This window comes from Micromys minutus, assembly GCF_963924665.1.
Source record: "Micromys minutus genome assembly, chromosome: 7".
Lineage (NCBI taxonomy): Eukaryota > Metazoa > Chordata > Mammalia > Rodentia > Muridae > Micromys > Micromys minutus.
This window is the reverse complement of record NC_137976.1, coordinates 484,997-502,906: the sequence shown is the minus strand read 5'-3', so window position 1 is coordinate 502,906 and position 17,910 is coordinate 484,997. Positions and strand designations below refer to the sequence as shown.

General features: G+C 43.6%; 1 protein-coding gene across 1 annotated transcript in view; it reads right to left on the bottom strand.

The window, feature by feature from the left end:
- FAM3B (FAM3 metabolism regulating signaling molecule B) overlaps window positions 1-11,527 on the bottom strand; it is a gene marked incomplete at both ends in the record, with an annotated part of 37,745 nt that extends 26,218 nt beyond the window's left edge. Inside the window, 2 exons of the mRNA XM_080919213.1 lie at window positions 6,980-7,123; window positions 11,509-11,527. Coding sequence (XP_080775339.1) covers window positions 6,980-7,123; window positions 11,509-11,527 — 163 coding nt within the window. The remainder of the gene's footprint in view (window positions 1-6,979; window positions 7,124-11,508) is intronic.
- Between the last annotated feature and the right edge of the window lie 6,383 nt (window positions 11,528-17,910).

Sequence of the window (17,910 nt, the reverse complement as noted above, 5' to 3'; positions counted from 1 at the left end):
CCTGGCCTGGTCTTGTGAGACTAGCAACAGAGAATGGCAAAGGGCTGAGAAATTAACAGATAGAAAGTGGCCTGCAGTTAGACAACAACCCTGGAGCTGCCTCATTGGAGGCTAACACTCTCTGCAGAACTTGGAAGCATGTACTAGGACTATGTATACCTTCTATACCGAGATGTAAAATGATAACTTGGGGTGAAGAGTCTATGTTTTCTTGCTTTCAAATTCATTAATCACTTAAAATATATTTTATTGTTTTATAAACAATGTTCATGCTTCTATGACAGGGCATTTTTCTGAGTTAAGCTTATGCTTTAACAATTTCATACATGTTACAATGCATTCTGACTGTTCTCTCCCTATGCTTTTTGAGTACAGTTAAACATTAAAAATTTCCCTGGTGGTAGATGGATCACCATCTACAGGGGACAGGCCCCATGCTTGAGGTGAGAAACTAGAGCAAGACTTCATGCATGGTTGGGGGCCATTCTCTAGTCTGGCTTTGGACGCCCTGGCATGCCAATGCTATCTCATATCGGGGCTGCTTCGTGTGGATATGTGCAGGTGAACTTTCTGGAAGGCAGGCCTTCAATTTTCTACAAGTATGTCCCTACAAGCATGGGGCGGCAGTAATCTGAGTGACATAGAGGTGGGTGTTTGTTTTCTTGGAGGGCCTGAGAATGAGTAGGAGACCAGTATGTTTTGATTTTGGTTTTTCATTAGCAGTGTGCATTTACCAAACCTTCCACTCATTTCCTAGGAGTACAGAATGACTCTGTGTGGATAGAGAGGTGCCTGTTCCTCAGTCCAGGATCCACAGCTCCCACCTGGCCATGTCCCACAAGGTCACTGAGGACCTCACCTAGCTTCAGTACTTCCTATGAATCCTCTTCTTTCCCAAGACAGCTGAGAGCTGAAATCCGAATGGACAAGCAGAGGCTAAGGTCCCTGGCCTACATGAACCCTGCTCATACAAAGACCAAGCAGCTCTTACCAGATCCACAGGCAGGAAGCTGGCATGGGTGAAGGCTCTAGCCTACCTCTCAAGAGGAAATACTGTCTCCAGGACTGCAAACAAGCCCATGAAAAATTCCTTTTCAACTGCATGTCATTCTAAGGCTAAGTTAGTTAATCATAATAAATATAGGTTCTTGGACTTAGCCCTAGACCCATAGGCTTTCTAATTTCCTGGTGTTGGGTCCAAGAATCTGTCTTTCAAGAAAATTTCCTGATTTGGGTGCCCTGGTTTCCCTCACCTTCAGAATGGGGGTGATAACCAGAGGGTTTGGGAGGCATACTAGAAAGTCACTGGGAAACTGGGTGATGAGATTCTTTCTGTGTGTGGTAGAGACACCAACAGTAGTTTTCCTGCTTCTGTGGCAACAACTTTCCTAGACATCGATGACTTCATTGCCTCCTACAAAACTGTGCAGACAGAACTGGCCACCCAAAGTGCTCTGCATGCCAGCCAGTGAGTGCCTTTGTGACTTTGCATGCAGTGAAGGTGAGGAAACAATGTTCTATGGGTCCCAGACTGCTCTACACTGAGGGGTTCAGAGGAACAAGGAGGATGGGGTTGGGTGGTCATCTATAGGTAGTGTCACTGTGGTCTTTGTTAAACTTTTGTCTATGGTTTGTCAGGGGAACATAAGGAAAGAGAGGTGGGAAAGAAGCTTTAGCAGCAGCTGCCAAGAATTCTAGCTAGGACAGCACACACAGATCACTCTGATGAGGCAACAAAGGAAAGTAGCCTAGGAAGTTGGGCTCTCTGAGGTCCTCCAAGGATCCAGCATTAGTGGTGGTGTCCAGACAAAGGAGACAGAAGAGGCAGAAAGACTACTTACTCCTTGCAGGCCAACATCTGCTGCCCTACTTGTAAGGCCTAGATATAGACGCTTCCACCAAGACTCTGAATACCTACTACACACATGTCTGAAAATGGCAATGGAGTGATAAGTTTGTGCTTTCTTGTTTTCAAATTCACACAGCACTAAAAGTTGATAGCATTCCTTCTAGGCTTTGCCCAACAGTTACCTGGCAACAGCCAGGTAGGCCTGGCTTGCTATAAAAGGGGCTGTTTGGGCCCTCCTTGCTTTCTCTGCCCCCCCCAACTCTCTTCTCTCCCTAACCCCTTTCTTTCTCTCTTCTCTTCCCCCTCTCTCTCCAGATGTTCTCTCTCTCTCTCTCTCCCCCCCCCCCTCTCTCTCTCTCTCTACCCTCTCTCTCTCTCTCTCTCTCTCTCTCTCTCTCTCTACTTACTCTCTCTCTCTCTCTCTCTCTCTCTCTCTCTCTCTCTCTCTCTCTCTCTCCCTCTCCCTCTCTCCCCACTCTCTTTTATAAAACACAACTAAGTACCTCTTAATGTAATTCAAAATGAAATGTTTTCAATGGAGTTTCTTAGCATTAAAACCTCCTATCTTAGTCATTCTTAAACTGCTGTAAAGAGACATCATGAATAAGGCAACTCTTACAAAAGAAAGCATTTAGTTGGGGGTGTGCTTACCATTTCAATGATATAGTACTATTATAACCATGGCAGGGAGCATGATGGAATGCAGGCAGGTGCTAGAGCAATAGTTGAGATTCAGGGGGGTGGGGAAGGAGGGGAGAAGGGAAGGGGAGAACAGGGAAGGGGAGAAGATGGGAGAGAAGAGGACTGGAGGGAAAGAAAGGAGAAACTGGACCTGGTGTGGACTTTTGAAACCTCAAAGCTCACCCACCCCGCCCCCCCAGGGACATACTTCCTTCAACGTGGCCACACCTTCTAATCCTTCTGTTTTAAAACAATTCCACTCCCGGATGAGTAAGCATGCAAATATATGAGTCTATGGGGCCATTCTTATTCAAACCACCACACACAGGGCTCAGAGGTTGATTTGTCTCAGTTTTTACAGCCTAGCTTGCATGGTTAAGGAATGCTGGAAAGCAGTGCATCTATCTGCCTCCTTGCAGGCAGATACCTGCTATCTTTTCTGTCACATAGCAACTCTCACAAAAATCACAATCCATTTTAGGAGAGGGAAAAAAAAAGAATGAAATTAGGACTCCCTTGGGCTCACAAGATACAAAAACAACCCATAAGACCATTCCCTCCTCTCCCCCTTACTCCTCTCCCCATCCCAAAAGAATAAGAGCTTGGCACCTTTGCCCTCATTCTATTTCAAACTCCTTCACTTTGGTCACCCATTCACCTCTGCATAAGGTCCCTCAAGGAGTGCTTAACCTTTAGTTAAGCATTAGTCCCTTAAGAAGTGTTCCCTATCCCAAGATAAAGACACAGAGAATAACCACTGACACTAAAGAAAGAAACTGAAGAAAATATTAAAAGATTGAAAAGTATCCCAGGCTCCTGGGTTTGAATAATTAATTAGGCGGAAATGGCCATTTTGCCAAAAGCAATCTACAGATTCAGGATGCTCTCACTCAGAACTCCATAGCTACTCTGCCTCTTCATGGACATAGAAAAATATTGAAAATTTAAATGGTAACACATACACATACACACACCACATATATACACATATACACCACACACTATACATACCACACACACTCACCACACACATATACCACACACACCATACACACTTACACATCACACACATATACTACATACTCATACATACACCACACATTACACATACTTATATACCACACACATATACATACGCATACACTACATACTCATACACACACCCCACACTACACACACACTACTCACACTCACATACCACACATACACACACTCACACATAACACAGACTCATATACCACACACACACCATATACACTCACATACTTCACACATAACACAGACTCATACACCACATACACACCACATACACTAACATACTACACACATACTACACACATTCACACAACACACACACACTCATACACCACATGAAGAACCCTAGGGGCTTTTGCCAGCCTTACACCCACTGACTCAGGTCAAGATTAGGCCAAGTACCAGCTTTCTGCCTCAGATCAAGTCTTGGCATGTTTCCATTTTCCACCCATAGTTCTCCGAAGGAGCAGAAACATTCTTGAAAAACCACAATACTGACAGATAGTAGATCCTAGATAAAGTTTGCATGCAAATTATATGCTTGCTCTCCACTTGATTCAAAGGTCAGTATGCTTAGCCAAGAAGTTTAAACTGTAACCTTGTTGATGTAGCCTGTACCCCAACAGCTTGTTATAAACTTCTAGTCACTCGCCACAAGAGGCTGATTGAGGGTCCACCTGACATACCTGAAAATAAACCTCTTGTGTTTGTATCTTGCCACATGGCAAGCTTTGCATTATAGCCAGCTCCTGGTGCAAACTGCAGGGTGCTTAGTGCTCCCCAGTGCCAAATTATCAACACACTCTCTGTATCTAAGGTAGGTGTGTGGAGAAATACTGGTCAACCTTTTATGCTACAAGTAGTTACATTATATCTCACGGAGGTCTGGTGAGATACCCCACCTTTAAAGGTTAACTCAAAAGCTCAGTAACCACATTAGTAACCATTTAAAACAATTCTTTCAAATTAGATTAAATGCAAAACAAATTGTAGGGAATAAATATTTTTAAATTTTGAAAGAAAGAACTAACAACTACAGGCAAAGCCCTTAAATTGAGCAGGAGCCCTACTCTGTCCCTAGTTTTCAGACTACTTCCTGATGGGCTAAGCCTTAGCCTCCAAGCTAAGGCTGGGTGGGGCTCATAGAAATCTCAGCCAGAAAGGCCCATCAGAGTCAAGTCCAGTGAAGGTCCTTTTACTATTTTATGATTAAAAACTGTAATTAATCTTCCATCCAAGTACTATCCAAGGCCTGACTCTGTTTAGCTTCTGCAATCAGACAAGACCGGGTATATTCAAAGCAGCACAGCCCTAGATAAAAATGAATTAATTAAAAAGAAAGGGTACCTACAATTATTTTTAATCATTACTTACTCTTGTGCAAATTAATCTCTAGACTTTATTTCTATTTTTAAAATATACTGGCTTGGTCTGGAGAGATGGCTCTGTGGTTAAGAGCATTGACTGCTCTTCCAGTTCAATTCTCAGCAACCGCATGGTGGCTTATAACCACAGCTTATAAACGCTGTGGTTTACTTCTACTTTCTTCCCCAGCCGACTTTCACAGTCAGGAGTGAAGAAGAACCTTCATGTGCTCAGTAGGGACAGCTTTAATAAACACCTGTTATAATAGGATCTGATGCCCTCTACCAGTGTGTCTGAAGACCTCCACAGTAACACACACACACACACACACACACACAACTGGCTTCTGGATGTATCAGCATATACCTGTCATTCTATCCCTTTAGACAGGAGTAGGAAGATCTCCAGTTCAAGATCTTCTCAAACTGGGGCACCTTGGAGAGGGCCTATCTCAGAACAAAAACCAAACAGCATCTATGTCCAGCAAAAATTTTAAAGGGGGACACTTTACTGCCCTGTGTCCCACTGGGTACTCAGTACCATTTTGGACAGAATTTGTGCCACTTAAAGCTTCTTTGTTCTTGAACGCTGTGGTTTACTTCTACTTTCTTCCCCAGCCGACTTTCACAGTCAGGAGTGAAGGAAGAACCTTCATGTGCTCAGTAGGGACAGCTTTAATAAACACCTGTTGAATTCATAAATTATATTGACAGCACACATTTCCTTCCAAGATAACACATTCCTTCCTGGTACGATCATTATGAAATAAAACATGTTGAGAAATAGATAGTACCATGACTCAGTGAGATATCATCAGGAAACTAGGAACCAAGCTTCCAGCAGGTACCATATCTACACCTACCTGGCATCATTTTTGCCTCCACACAGTGGGCCGTGCACATCTGTCCGTATGCTCAGATGCTACTCGGCTGTCCCCTGAACATTTTTTTCAACTACAATTTGCTCTTTGGCTCTATCTAGGTCTCTCCCTGGATGACCTTCTTCCAGACCCTTTACCCTAAGCTGTGTCTGTGCACAATCCTGTCTTCCAATAGAAAGTGGGTGCATATGCATATGGTATGTGCACTGGCTGGTTTTGTGTCAACTTGACACAAGCTGGAGTTATCACAGAGAAAGGAGCCTCAGTTGAGAAAATGCTTTCATGAGATCCAGCTGTAAGGCATTTTCTCAAATAGTGTTCAAGTCGGGGTAGGCCCAGCCATTGTGGGTGGTGCCCTCCCTGGGCTGGAAGACCTGAGTCCTATAAGAAAGCAAGCTGAGCAAGCCAGGGGAAGCAAGCCAGTAAGCAACATCCCTCCATGGCCTCTGCATCAGCTCCTGCTTCCTGACCTGCTTGAGTTCCAGTCCTGACTTCCTTTGGTGATGAACATCCATGTGGAAGTGTAAGCTGAATAAACCATTTTCTCCCAAACTTGCTTCTTGGTCATGATGCTTGTGCAGGAATAGAAACTCTACTAAGACAGTATGGAAAGCTGAGGCTAGTGCCTTGACCACTCATCTTCTGTTTTGTTTTTGTGGCAGACACAATCAGTCAAACTCTGAAGCTAGAAATGTGACTTGTCTCCATAGCCAGTTAACTCTTGAGATCCCCTGACTCTGCCTGCCAAAGTTTGAACTACAAAGGGAACACACCACACCCAACCAGCATTTACCTGACTACTTTGGATCCAAATGAGCCATCTCTCTACACCTCCTGCCCCACCCCCATTTCTTTAATGCCTGTTTGGTCACTTCCACCTCCCAGGGAAAGACTACAGGAAAATAGTCCTTTAGCCAAAAAATAATAATTAAGACCCCAAATCTTCATACTTTTCACGAAAGAAAGCTGAGACAAGTCTGAAAAGGATAGTTCAGTGAGGCTGTAGGTGGTAATGGCTGTGCAGCCTGAATCCAGACTGGCCATGGTGACCAGTGGCATGTGCCTCAGGCTGCCATTGAGTAGACATCTTAAGAGTCCCTCTTCTTCTCCTCTTCCTTTTCTCTGCATCCAGCTTGTTCCAGCTCCTAGAACCCAACTGCAGTACTAACCTTTGAGAACAGGCTTCTCACCAATGCTTCGGATGTTGTAGAGAGTGTTGGACAGGGGCACGTCAGGAATGAGCTCAGCAAGCAGGTATCCAGAATACCAGGCACACAGGGAGGAGAAAATAAACAGTAGTGCCTTGAAGATGCCTGGAGAGACATGACAGGAGTTCCTAGACATGACAAACTTCACTACAGACACTTAGGCATCCCCTCTACAGCCTATTACCCTACCCATTTCTGGGGCCCAGATTCCTGGGAAGGCAGGTTTTGGTGGGAAGAAGCAGGCACACGAGGGCCCCATGGGCACTGCAGTGGAAAGCAGACAATGCAGACAACAAGGAGTGTTTTCTAGAGCAGGCAGCTATAGTGATGTTGCCCTGTGTCTCAGAACTTCCTCACAGATTTCGAGTATGGATCTGAGGAGCTGCCACCACTCACAGCCTTTGCAAGACAAGCTCAGTCCTGAGCCTGCTCCTGAGGTGGGAACAGAATCTCAAGAGGGTAATATTAGTTTGCTCTGTTGTTTGTTTTCAATCATGCCATTTCCCTGTTAAAAACATCAAGGGACCCTGAGCATGTGCAATGGATGGCAGCTGAGTCTCATGCCGGAAGTCCCCTAAGTGGGATGTGCAGAGACACCCATGGATCCTGATGCTATGTGGTCCCCATAGATCTTTGCATGGTGGCTTGCTATCAAAAATCACCTAACCACAAACAGCCACAGATATATGCTTGTAATCCGTAGGAAGACATTGCCCTCCTCCTCAGTGCCACAAGATCGTATAAGCCATAAAAGATGAAAAGAGACAGGGGAAGATGGAAGCAGGAACAGTGAGGAAAGGTAGAGATAAGCAGGGAAGGGCTGTGCAAGCTGGGGGAGCCACAGGAGAATGCAATCTATAGGTCCTCATACTTGTCAGAATGCTCTCTCCCTGCCCAAAGCCCCAGAGAGAAGTTCTCACATTGTATGTTCCATGGGTCAGGATAACAGTCAGGACAACTCTGAGGCCCATGAAGCTGAGACTGTGAAGACAGTGAGAAATGTCTCATGTGCGTTATGTGTATTAACACTGGGTCCCTAGGTAGTGCTACTGTTTGGGAAGGTTTTGCAAACTTCAGAAGATAGTTTTGCTGGAGGGAGCATGTCACTGTGGGTGGGCTTTAAATTTTTATAGCCCACCCTACTTCCTGCACCACCCTCACCCCCACACCTCACCCCTGCTTCCTGACTACTAGTCAAGATGTCGCTGCTACCAAGCCTTCCCACATGGTAAATTCTGTCTGGAAAAGCATGTTCTAGGAAATTATTTGGGTCAGACTTTGTGCAGGACAGATGCAGAATATGAATAAAGCCAGGGACAGACATTTGCATGCTGATCTGCACAATTTCATTCTAGTGTTTATATAAAAAAAGAAAAGTGGCAAATGAAATGAAATTTAGAGGGTCAGGCTGACTCCCACACATTGGAGACCCTGAGCAGGAGCTGCTGCACTACTTTTGGAATGGCTAAAGAACAGATTATCAGAACCAGTGTCGGGATCTGACAAGGAAGAAAACAGAGAATGTACAAAAAGCCAGACACTCTCCCAGGGAAGACTCAACGTCATGACAGAACTGTAGGCAAGCAACAAGTTCCAGCTTGGACTCTCGTCAGGATTCTGTTCTTGGGTAGGAGGAACAGCCACTGGCCTCCAGTGTGATACAATCTGGCTTTTTACAGTGACATGAGGCTGGAGAGCATTTGTAGTATAGGCAGATAGAACCAGGAACATCGGGGGACCATTCTACCACTAAAAGTATAAGGACAGGGGCAGATACAAAACCCCCATTCGTTGCTTGTACTTATATCTTGGGCTGCCATAACAAAGAACTGTGGACCAAGATTGTCAATTGAAACACACTTTCATGATAGTAGTTGCTGAGGGCCAAGATCGAGGTGTCACAGGACCAGTACCCCAACACACATTGTCTTGTAGATAGTATCTGCTTCTTATGTCTTAGGTGGTCTTCCCTCTGAATGTTTCTATCCTGATCACTTTTTCTTGAAAAGACAAAGTCCTGTTAGCTTAGGCTATAACCTATGAACTCATTTGAACTTATCTGAACTCTTTAAATGCAGTTTCTTTCTGGAGTCCTAATGGACAGAACTTCAGTATGGGAATTTGGGCATAATTCAGCCCTTATCATAGCTTCAGGAGGCTACAACACAGCCTCTCTATGTCCCTGGGCAGACGGGACATAAATACATCCACCAGCACTAATAGCAGCAAAGACTTGGCACCAGAACTTAACATAGGGAAGGCACTTCTGGAAGGTGGGAGCCCGAAGACTCTGGGAAAGTGGATCCCAGCACCCTGGGTTGGTGACTGCCCTTGTCGGAAGAGATCCAGCAGCTTCAGAGGCAAGAGAGGAAGAAGAGTCCAGAACTTTGTCTGTAGTTCTATAATCAGGGCCCAGTCACATAGTGATAAAATTATCAACGTGGGTGAGTACCTTCTATCTATTTACCACACAGAGAAACCTGAGGGTAAAGGCCAACACTTGGCACAGTAGGTTATTAGTTGATTTCAACGTTCTTGGTACTCAGATTTATGTGCTCTGTGCAAGTGTATGCACCGGTATGTATGTCCATACATGTATGCACACATGTGTTCTAGACTTTTCCTCCATGTCAAATGCCTAGGGCCTCTAAAGCCTGGCCATATAACTGAAGAGTCAACAGTAAAGCAATCCTAAGACTATCCAATGCCATACACAGAATCTTATGGCTCAGAGAATCTTTAAAGGGACAGATACATTAAAATGAGGTAATCTAGAAGGACCCTGACCCAATTGACTCTCTTTTCAAGAAAAGGTGATATGACACAGATACACTTGGAGGAAGACCATTGATGTTGGCAATGGGTTTCCTCCAATCTGAGAGAGGACAAGGAAGCTGTCCCTAGTGCTTTCCAACATTCATCTAAGTCCCTGGAAACATCCATACCTTTTAGACCTGGCAAGCCAGGAAGGCTGAGGCTAAAGAGCCATCTCTCAGGGCTCAGCTGGCTTTGTTGTCCACTGCCTCCTTGCCTGTCCATTAAGGATTTGGGGGAGGGAAGTGCCACCATTAACCACCTTGCCAACACCCCAGGTAAGGGAGAAGATACCCACAGGGACGGTATTGTGTCAGCTTCCTAGCCCTGGTGAGAACACATCTAAAGCTAGATAGATGAGTCAATGACAAAGTCTACTCCAAGAGCACTGCCAAACCCTTAGCTCACCAAGGTAACTCAGCCCCTCCTCTTACAACTACACCTGCTGGAAAAATACAACTAAGAAATTATCTGAAATTTCTGGATAAATGGGACACATAGCTTTCGTGTAAGTCACAAGAGCTATGTAGAAAATTGCTGCTAGTGAGGGGAAGCAACTAGTAACTTCCAGCTCTCTCTATATATAGTCAGGAAAATGATATTTTAATTGTACTGTATGGAAATAATGAAACTATTCTTCTAAAAGCACTAGAATGAAAGCCAGTGCCCCACATGAAGAACATGCTTCATTTATATTCATTTGTCAGGGCCAGGGATATGCCTGAGAAATGTCATGTGCAATGATCACAAAGCTCAGTCACACAAAGAGGACCACTCAGCAAGAAAACAACATAATTCTTGTTCATATAGGCATACATGTGCACACACATCTCCACCCATGTGCCCTACAGAATACCCAAATTAGTACTGGAGTTGATACAGAGGCAGGAAAGAGGCCTGAGAGGGAAGTCAAGGGCACTTCCCTTTCTAGGCCTATCATGTTTGCACAGCACCTGCTGTGTTTGCCATGCTGCTGCCACTGTGGTGGTGCTTGCCCCCAGAGAAGTTGGCTTCTTCACAGTGTAAATGAGACAGGGAATGACAGAACTCTTTCCCAGAAGGCAGGCTTGGGGAGACTCAAGAGCTGAGGAAAACTGTGAGTCTTCTCCCCTTTTACTGACTTCTCAAGTCTCTTACCAATGTCAAGTACCCTGAGAAAAATAAAAACCCAAGAGAAGATGCTTGGGTGCTGTCAAGACCATCAATAATCAGGGTTCCCATTTCTCACTTCCTGAAGTAAATCCCAAATGGGGCTGTCTTACTGTCCTTTCCACATTCTGAAGATTCCTAAGCTGGTGAGATAATCCCACCTAGCAGCCAACCCCTACCCAGCTGTCCTGGCTCTAGGGCCTCCCACTTAAGTAGGCTGGTCCCCAGGGACTAAGCCACCTTGATTACCCCTACCCACCCTCTCCTGATGTCTACTTTGTAGGTGAAAGAGTGCACATAACTCCAACCTCATTGAGTAATAAGAAGCAAAGGAGGGAGGGGTAGCCCTCTTATAAATCTCAGCTCTCTACCCTCAACCCTCCAGATTTTAGTTGAATCCTAAATCTCACAAGAGGTAGCCCTGAACAGAGCCTTTGCCTTTCTGTCTCAGCTTGGCAATTAGGGAGGAGAAGGAATTCTGCCACCTCCACCCATGCAAAAGCAAGTCTAGCTGCACTAGTACTCACCTGCAGCAACTGGACGCATCTTTCAGAAACTGCTCTCTTCCTACCCTGTTCCTGGCTGTAATTTCCAGGGACCTGTGAAAGCCAGCCTACCTGCCTGAATTGCATGTAAAATGGGACCGCCCTTGGGGCAGGCAGACAAGGACAGACCAATCCCCAGAAAATGGGAGGACCTATAAATCAGAAAGGTTCAAGGAGCAGCTGGCAGACTGGCAAGCTAACTGGTATGGGTGGGGCTGCACAACTGGAAGTACCCTGGAGCTCCAGGGTCACCTGAGAAACAGGAGGTGCTTTTTGTCATGTTTACCTGGGGCTACAGATGACCAGAGGCCAGAGCTGATGTAATCAGAAAGAGTATGCCATAGCTTACAGCTATGGGACAACAGGTGCCCCTTAACAATACCATTCCTGATCTTAATTTCACAACAAGAAATGTCTGCAAGGTCTAGATTAGCTCAAGCCTTGTGAACACAGAATCCTAGAATAAAGGCTCTGCTCCAAATGTCAAGGCTCTATATTGTGTCCAAAGTAACCATACACTTGCTGACATGTGACCCAGTGCTGTGCCTACTTCTTTCTTTATGGATGAAATGATTATTTGGGGGAAATGAGATGAGATGAGAGAGAGAGAGAGAGAGAGAGAGAGAGAGAGAGAGAGAGAGAGAGAGAGAGAGAGAGGTCCATGTTCCTTGGGAAATGAATATACAAGGACAAGGGGCCCAGAAATGGTGTCAAATAGATGAATAAAGGCTTCCTAGAAGGTTTCCCCACTCATCCACCTAAGTAGGCACAGTGCCCTCTCAATATCCAGAGTTGAGGTTTTTACAGAACTTTTAACTCATTATAGTCACAGTGGTTTCCGGTAACTAAAGCTGAAGTTCCAAGAGCAGGTCACTCCAGTCTAGTTGCTGTAGGAATTCAATTCTACCCATATTCCTTCTCTTCCAAGGAGCCCAAAGAGTTGAGTCATATAACACAAAGTACTCTAGCATATGGGGACACGCCTCTACATTTTCTGGAAAAGAAAGAAGCATTGGCTATGACATGATGGTTAAGATTTTGAATGTCAACTTTACAAGATCTAGATTCACCTAGGACTCAAATCTCTGGGCATGTGTTTGAGGTGTTTTCTAGATTAATTAATCAAAATAGGAAGAACCACCCTGGATATGGGTGCCATCATTTCATGATCTAGGCTCCCAAACTGAATGAAACAGAGAAAATGTGCTGAGCAACAGCATCCATCTCTCTCTTCTTATTTGTAACTGCAAACACAACAGACCTCAGGTTCCTGCCACCAGAATTTTCCCACCACAATGGACTGAGCTAGAATAAACCCTTTCCTAAGCTGCTTTTATACAGTGGTGTTCATGAAACTTTCTGTGTTTTTTCATCTAAGGAGACAAAAGACAAAGACTGTTCTCACCTGCTACAGTCATCCCAAATCAGAGGGACCAAGTGACTTAGTCAGGCTTCTTCCCAAGAACTCAAGTACTGTCCCAATGATGAGAGCAACACCTATACACTACATAACACACACTCATTGCTCTGGAGCACCAAAGCCAGCCTCCACCTCTATTCAACCACGACTCGAAATGACAAACATACAATTCTATCATTACCTCAATTTCATCTACCAAGAGTCTTACCTTCATCCTCCTCTCACTTGAGTTCAGAAGTGGAGCTTTTATCTATGGGCTGTTTTTATGTATTATAATTATGATTTAAAACTGTAAGATTTATGCATGTTTTGGATACCTTCTTAGCCTTTTATTATCAGATATGTGTGTGCATAAGTTTATGTGCACCATATGTGTGTATGGGAGCCCTCAGAGATCAAAAGAGAGCATTGTAACTTCCAGAACTGATGGTTGTGGATGCTGGGAACTGAACCACTTCATCTGTGAGAGTAACCAGTGTTCTTACCCACTAAGATGTCTCACCAGAATCATCCTTTACAACAGCTGAATTTGTATTACTAAGCTCCAGGAATTGTCATTTTTCAGAGTTAAAAACTATACCTGTGAAAAACTGTCCATTATACTCTTATGCTCTATAGAGTTCCTTCTCTCTTCTCTTTTCCCTCCCCTGCCTTCCCCTTCCTCCTCCCCTTCTTGTTGTCTACTATGGCCAAGGAATATGTGATCCAAAGTTGACTCTTCCTCCATTAAGTTGATTCCTTTGGGTGTCTTGTCACAGTGATGAACAGCTGACAAGCACAGTACTTAGGCCTATCAATACCTGTGTAAAATTTCTGTATCCTTTAAAGATTTGAGGCAGCCAGACACTTGGAGGCAGTTTCAATTATTCTCAGCTGACCAGCTATGAGGAAAACAAAAGGTTCTCTATGCCCTTGGATTTGTATTCCGAAACAATGCGGCATGGTGGAAGGGCTGACTTTATGGAACTCTTCCAAACTTGGAGGAGGGTATATTCATTTCTGGGGTCAGAGAGGCAGACAAAGCCCAGAGAATCCTAGTAAGAGGCAGAAGTATTTGTCTAGTTCTAACCTATGGGTCAAATCCCTCTTAACACCAGACACTGTTTCATCCCAGAGACATGGCATGTGATTGTTTAAAAGAAATGTGTCACCTTTTTTCTGCCTGTGCCCAAAGCTGATCCTGTGCTACAGCTCTCTATACCCAGACCCTGCTTGGAGAGAGCTAGTCTCACAGAAGTGCTCACACACCTGAGAGCACAGGAAAGACCACACCACCTGCTCTGAGGGACCTGCCTGGAGCCTTCAGGACACAGGAATAAAGAAGCAGTTTGGGACATGCATGATCCTTCTAGTTTCTGTCTGTACTGTACTGATCCCGTGCCACAGCTCTCTGTACCCAGATGCTGCTGGAAGAGAGCTGGTCCCCCAGTAGTACTGACAAACAGGCTTACAGGAGGGTCAAGTCACTGTCAGAATCAGCAAGACCAGCTAACCCTAGAAATAAGTAGATGGAGAGAGGCAAGTCCAATAACCTAAGCAACAGAAACCAAGGCCCCTTGGCATCATCAGAATCCAGTTCCCCCACTATAGCAAGTCCTGGATTCTCTAACACTCCAGAAAAACAAGATACTGATTTAAGATCACAGCTCATAATGATGTTAGAGGACTTTAAGAAGGTCATAAATAACTCCCTTAAAGAAATACAGGACAATACAGGTAAAAAGGTAGAAGCCCTTAAAAAGGAAACACAAAAACCACAAAAATTCTTTAGAGAATTACAGGAAAACACAAGCAAACAGGTGAAGTAATTGAACAAAACCATACAGGATCTAAAAATAAAAATAAACACAATAAAGAAATCACAAAAGGAGACAACCCTAGAGATATAAAACATAGGAAAAAGATCAGGAGTCATAGACACAAGCATCACCAACAGAATACAAGAAATAGGAGAGAGAATCTCAAGAATAGAAGATAGTATAGAAAACATTATCACTACAGTCAAAGAAAATGCAAAATGCAAAAAGCTCCTAACCCAAAACATCCAGGAATTCAAGATCACAATGAGAAGATCAAACCTGAGGATAATAGGTATAGAAAATAAAGAAAATTCCCAACTTAAAGGGCCAGAAAGGCCGTAGGGTCTCGGTTTCGACCCAGCGGGTCCGTAAGTGCAGAACAGGTGCTCAGACCATCTGCCACCAGGGACAGCTGAGATCTAGGGACACAGGCCTGGTGAGACTGCGCTTCGAGTAGCCAGGGCACAGAGAAATCTGGGTCGAGCACCCAGTAAGCACCCCCCCCATTGGTTCAGGGGAGAAGAAACTCTGCCTTAGGGTCTTTGTTTTGACCCAGTGGGCCAATGCGTGCAGAACAGGCGCTCAGGCAATCTACCACCAAGAACAGCGGATATCCAGGAACACAGGCCTGGTGAGATTGGGTTGTGAGTAGCTGGGGCGCAGAGAGATCTGGATCAAGCTCCCGGAAAGCACACTCTCCCCCGACTGGAACTCTGCCATAGGGACTTGGTTTCCAAATGGAAAACCTATGTGTATAGACCAGGCACTCAGGCCATCTACCACCAGGAACAGTGGAGATCCAGGGACACAGGCCAGGTAAATAAGAGAGACGAGAACCAATCACTGACAACAAGATAGCAAGAAGAAAGCAAAAGAACTTAACCCAGGGAAACCAAGACAACCTGGCAACACCAGAACCCAGCTTTCCCACCACAGCAAACAGCGGAATACCAAACACTCCAGAAAAAAAAGACTCAGACCCAAAATCATACCTCAAGATGATGATAGAGATCCTTAAACAAGAATGGGAGAAAAAGCATAAAGAAATAGAAGCTTTTAGAGAGGAAACAAGGAAAACATTCAAAGAACTCAAAGAACTAGAGGAAAACAGAACCAAAGGGATGAAAGAATTGAAGAATGAATTTAAAATGGAAATGGAAACAATAAAGAAAACACTAAAAGAGACAACCCTAGAGGTAGAAAACCTAAAAAAGAAATCAGGAGTCACAGATGCAAGCATCTCCAACAGACTATACGAGATGGAAGAGAGAATCCCAGGGGCTGAAGACAACACTGAAAACATAGACAAAACAGTCAGAGAAGATGCAAAAGCCAAAAAGCTCCTAAGCCAAAATGTCCAGTAGATCCAGGACACAATGAGAAGACCAAACCTAAGGATAATAGGAATAGAAGAGGATGAACAATATCAACTAAGAGGCACAATAAATATCTTCAACAAAATCATAAAAGAAAACTTCCCTACCCTTAAGAATGAGAAGATCATGAGCATAAAACAAGCTGAAGAAACTCCAAATAGAGTGGACGAGAAAAGAAATTCCTCCCGACACAAAATAGTCAAAATGCCAAGTGACCAAAGCAAAGTAAGAATACTAAAAGCAGTAAGGGAAAAAGGTCAGGTAACATATAAAGGCAGACCAATCAGAATCACACCCGACTTCTCAACAGAGACTATGAAACCTAGAAGATCCTGAACAGACGTCATGGAGACCCTAAGAGAACACAAGTGTCAACCCAAGCTGCTATACCCAGATGTGTGTGTGTGTGTGTGTGTGTGTGTGTGTATCACCATAGATGGAGAGAACAAGATATTACAAGAAAAAACTAAATTTACACAATATCTGACCAGAAACCCAGCACTACAACAAATAGATGAAAAACCAATACAATGAGGGAAACTACATCCTAGTAAAAACAAGAAAATACCTAAGCAAGAAAACCGAAAGAAGAAAGACACACAGGCACAATTCTAAAAACAAAATTTCTCTAAATTTCTCTAAAAGCAAACATAGCAGGAAACAACAACTACTATTCCCTAACTCGCCAATACTATCCCAATAAAAAGATATAGGCTGTCAGACTGAATATATAAACAGAATACAGCATTTTGCAGCATACAGGAAACTCATCTCAGAGACAAAGACAGACACTATCTCAGAGTAAAAGGTTGGGAAAAAAACCTTCCAAGCACACGACCCCAAGAAGCAAGCTGAAGTGGCCATTCTAATATCGAATAAAGTAGATTTTCAACCAAAATTTATCAAAAAGAATAAGGAAGGAAACTTTTTACACATTACACGGAAAATTTGTCAGGAGAAACTCTCAATCATTAACATATATGCTCCAAATACAAAACCACCCATATTCCTAAAAGAAACACTACTAAAGCTCAAAAAATACATTGCACCCCACACAATAATAGTGGGAGACCTCAACACCCCACTCTCACCAATGGACAGATCATGGAAACAGAAACTGAACAAGGACACAGTAAAACTAGCAGAGGTTATGAACCAATTGGAATTAATAGATATCTACAGAACATATAATCCTAAAACAAAAGAATACACCTTTTCCTCAGCATCTCACAGCACCTTCTCTAAAACTGACCATATACTCCATCACAAAACAAGGCTCAATAGATAAAAGATTGAAATATTCCCATGCATCCTATCCGATCACCATAGTCTAAGGCTGGTCTTTAATAACAACAAAGACAACACAAAGCCCATATACACATGGAAACTAAACAATGGTCTATTAAATGATAGCATGGTCAAAGAAGAAATAAAGAAAGAAATTAAGGATTTTCTAGAATTTAATGAAAATGAAAAAAATAACATACACAAACCTATGGTATGCAATGAAAGCAGTACTGTGAGGAAAACTCATAGCTTTGAGTGCTTCCAAAAAGAAACTGGAGAGAGCATACACTAGCAACTTGATAGCACAGTTGGAAGCTCTAGAACAAAAGGAAGCAGATACACCCAGGAAAAGTAGATGGCAAGAAATAATTAAACTCAGAGCAGAAATTTAAAAAACAGAAACCAAAAGAACCATTCAAAGAATCAACAAAACCAAGAGCTGGTTCTTTCAGAAAATTAACAAGATTGATAAACCCTTAGCCAGACTAACTAGAGGGAAAAG